This window comes from Temnothorax americanus, unplaced genomic scaffold (genome assembly GCF_048541705.1).
Source record: "Temnothorax americanus isolate GAGA-0224 unplaced genomic scaffold, ASM4854170v1 Scaffold103, whole genome shotgun sequence".
NCBI lineage: Eukaryota > Metazoa > Arthropoda > Insecta > Hymenoptera > Formicidae > Temnothorax > Temnothorax americanus.
Genome location: NW_027509235.1, coordinates 6892 through 10820, shown reverse-complemented (window position 1 = coordinate 10820; position 3929 = coordinate 6892). Strand labels below are relative to the sequence as shown.

The following is a 3929-nucleotide window of genomic DNA, read 5'->3' as shown; positions in this document are numbered from 1 at the left end:
ATGACTGAAATTCTTAACATCGGAGGCGAGCCGGTCTTTGACGATCGCATCGTCAAGATCGAGACTCACACGTACAACCCTTACGCCAACACAACGTTCGAGTATAGCGACGAGATACGAATACCCATACAACAGCAGGATCTGTATACGTTGCCGTGCGAAAGTTTTCTCTACGTCGAAGGAACATTAACGGTGACCGGAGCAGCCGGCCAAGCCGATAACGTGGTATTGGGAAATAATTGCGTCGCGTTCATGTTTGATGAAATTCGATACGAGCTCGACGGTGTGGAGATTGATCATTGTAGAAACGTAGGAATAACCGGCACGCTCAAGAACTACGTAACGGTATCGTCCGACAAAAGCGTGATCCTGCGAAACGCGGCCTGGGAACCACATAATAACGCGAACGGATACTTCAATTTCTGCGTACCGCTCAACCTGTTACTGGGATTTTGCGAGGATTACAAACGCATGGTGACCAACGCTCGTCACGAATTAATCTTGATACGATCGCGCACCGACAACAATTGTCTGATGGGAAGTCTCGCGTTGGAGCCTACTGTCAAACTACTCAAGATACAGTGGCGAATGCCTCACGTGGTATTGAGCGAGGTCAACAAGCTGTCGATGCTGCGCACCTTGGAAAACGGACGATATCTAAGTATGGGTTTCCGTTCGTGGGATCTGTACGAGTATCCCCTGTTGCAGAACACGACCAAGCACTCGTGGGCCATTAAGACCGCGACTCGGCTCGAGAAACCGCGATACGTCGTTTTCGCTCTGCAAACGGGTCGGAAAAACGTCATGTCCGCGGACACGAGCCGATTCGACGATTGCAAATTGACCAACGTGAAACTCTACCTAAACTCGGAAGTCTATCCGTACGACGATTTGAATTTGGACTTTGGTAAACACAGATGGGCGATTCTGCACGATATGTACGCGCGTTTCTGCAAGGGCTATTACGGATACGAATATCTCGGGCCGAGTCTCACCGTTTCGACTTTTCTACGTAACGGTCCGTTTGTGATCATCGATTGCTCTCGCCAAAACAAATCCGTCAAAAACGCCACCGTGGATGTGAGACTAGAATTCGACTGCATGGAGAACGTACCGCCGAATACCTCCGCGTACTGTCTCATCATACACGACCGCGTGATTGAGTACAACCCGTTGACGAACTTGGTGCGCAAAATAGTCTGAGTGTTCGCGGCAACGTCGACGAAAATTTTCTCTCTCTTTAACCCCCGATACAAATTTTTGCGAAAAAAAAGAGGAGCAGGATATAAAAATCAGAGTGTCGCGAAACGCGCGTCATTCCTCTCGATTCACGCATCGAAGAAAGAGAGATATCTCTTCCCGCACCAACGTTCGTCGACCTGCAAGGTTTCGTCGTCGGGATGAAATTTGTCGTAAAGGAGGCGGCGGTGCTGAGAAACGGAGCCGTTCTGGCGCATTACATCTTTACATGCCCCATGCCGTGGAATCTCCTCACAAAATCCGACAAATCGTGCGCTTTCTGGTTGATTCGCAATTACCATGGATTACGATGGGAAGACGGAAACGTGCCGTACAGTAAGGTGAAGCGTTTAATTACATCGGCCGTGCTCGGTGAGGAAGAGGACGACAACGATGACGACGACGACGATGACAAGATGCCGACTCTCGTGTACGTCAAGGGATGCCAAAAACGAGAATGGCTGGTGGATCTACGTGAGAATAAAGCGAGAAACCTAAACATCGAGACTCTGGATGCGGATTACAAAGATATCGAATCTTTAAATATTCTAGATGCTACCAATACTATGCGATGTGGAAAACATGTTAAGAATTGCGCGTTGCAAAATGTATTAAAAATATTTAACTGGTGGTCGAAACGCCAGAAAGAATTGTCATCTTTTTAAAAAATAAATTTTATATGTATGTGTAAATTTTACAATGTTTTATTTTCTTTCCCCCATTAGTCGATATAGTGTACAAAAATTAAAGAATAAGTAGGTATCGTGACGAATTCTAACTCGATAGCTTCGAAGAGGGGGGGTATCAGTTTTAGACAAACATGTCTGAACATGTTTGTCGGTTGATGTCATGTGGAGGGGGGAGGGGGGATATACGTCTTAATAAAGAAAAAACATCCTTAGTCCCCTCTCCTAAAATTCAGAGCGTTAATTGGGCGTTCCAGAAACATTAATTTCCCCCTTCTTCATCATAGTTTTGTAAGTTGCCGCGTATATTCGATTAATTTTATACGACTAGTCTCGTATTGACTGCTTGTGCGAACGGTGTTCACTTCTCATAACCGAGAAAAAGAATGTATTCCGCTGAAGGAAGCAACGGCGGTAACAACAGTGGCAGTAGACGTATGAATTATTACGTGCCAATTCCCGATGATGAAACTCCAACGTGTGAAAACAAAACTCAAACGTATGAGAAGAAATGTAATAGGTAAGTTTCGTTTAGGATAAAAAAAAACATATAGAGCCTACTTCAGTTTTTATATCTTAGCAAATTGTAATACTTACGATAAATAAAACTAATTTCATTTATTTTATACAGCATTTCGTTGGATCGTCGCGCGGTTCGTATACTCAGCAGACGATACGCGCTGACAGCTACGGAATACAAATTCCTCAAAATTGGTATCAACGTGGGTCCACCGAGCTACGTGGAAATCGCCGTTGGAGATCCTTGCCGAGGAAAGGAACTGCTGTTGTCTCTTGAAACGTGGAAGGCACTATACGAGCAACGGCAAAATATTCAGAATTTCTTTCGCAATGATTTCAAAAATATCCATAGTTTTATAAACGTTGGACCGCTAACGGTGAGAGTTTGTACGGTTAATAACATCAAACTCATACGTCTCGAATCTGCAAACGTATGCTTGAGAATGACCGAATCGACGATGCATCGTATGTTCGATCTCGATCGGTGCATCGATGCGAGATTCGATCGTTTGATCAGAATACTTTCGACGGTCGATGCAAAGTTTGCGCAGTTCTCCGATATCGCGTCCACTCTAAAAGATCCCAAGGAAGCGTCGAATGTAATATACGCTAGCGATGCGTTCAATACGAATCAGATTGTCGATTGTGAGCTCGCAGTTTTAGTTTTTTAGTATGTAATATATATTATGTAAAAAAAAAAGTTAAATAAACAGGCTTTTTTTACAACTAATTGAACGATGTAATTTCTTTGCGTGCATGTCTATCCCTACCTATATTTTATCAAATGTTGTTTACGACGAACATGTTCCAACAGGTTCGATGCGTTATCGGGTCAATCATTGTCCTGATGACGTTATTTTTTCCTTTGTTTTTTTTTACGTACTGCGTCGTGAAAAATAGCGCGAAATTGTTTAGTTTACGCGATAACACCTCCTCCTTTTCCTCGAAAATGTTGTTTACAACGAACATGTTCCAACAGGTTCGATGCGTTATCGGGTCGATCATCGTCCCGATGACGTCATTTCTTCCTTTGTTTTTTACGTACTGCGTCGTAAAAAATAGCGCAAAATTGTTTAGTCTACGAGATAACACCTCTTTTTTCCTAGAAAAATGTTGTTTACGACAAACATGTCCCGACAGTTTCGATGCGTCATCGACAAAACACGCTCCCTACGCAGTGCGCTATTGACTTAGTCTTACCTATTGTACGCCGCCTAGCGGCGTTGTTGCGAACGAGGCCCCCGCGACCCGACGGACCCCGCGGCGCAACCGCGGACCTCCACGCGGCCCCCGCGGACCCCCGCGGACCCCCACGCGGACCCGCGGCGCGACCGCGAACGCGAACGCGGACGGACCCCTTTCTCCCGCGCGGACCAGCGGCGTGGACCAACGGCGCGGGTGAGTCATCCCGGTGAGTCATCCAGGTGAGTCATCCCGGTGGTATGCCAAGGTCACCCCTTCCCCTCGTAATCCGATTTCCCTGTG

General features: G+C 45.7%; 2 protein-coding genes across 2 annotated transcripts; both read left to right on the top strand.

The window, feature by feature from the left end:
- Nucleotides 1-1203, top strand: LOC143903159 (uncharacterized). The gene has a single exon (XM_077416628.1). The coding sequence runs from the start codon at nt 1-3 to the stop codon at nt 1201-1203; it is 1203 nt and encodes a 400-aa protein (XP_077272754.1).
- Nucleotides 1204-2311: 1108 nt separating this feature from the next.
- On the top strand, nt 2312-3115 carry LOC143903157 (uncharacterized). The gene is made up of 2 exons (XM_077416627.1): nt 2312-2445; nt 2557-3115. Exons 1-2 carry the CDS (start codon nt 2312-2314, stop codon nt 3113-3115), a joined length of 693 nt encoding a protein of 230 aa, XP_077272753.1.
- The last annotated feature ends 814 nt before the right edge of the window (nt 3116-3929 follow it).

Excerpts from the sequence above, each read along its gene's own strand:
- LOC143903159 (XM_077416628.1), top strand. The coding sequence starts at position 1 with ATGACTGAAATTCTTAACATCGGAGGCGAGCCGGTCTTTGACGATCGC.
- LOC143903157 (XM_077416627.1), top strand. The coding sequence starts at position 2,312 with ATGTATTCCGCTGAAGGAAGCAACGGCGGTAACAACAGTGGCAGTAGA. Across the intron at positions 2,446-2,556 it reads TATGAGAAGAAATGTAATAG|CATTTCGTTGGATCGTCGCG; the intron begins GTAAGTTTCGTT and ends TATTTTATACAG.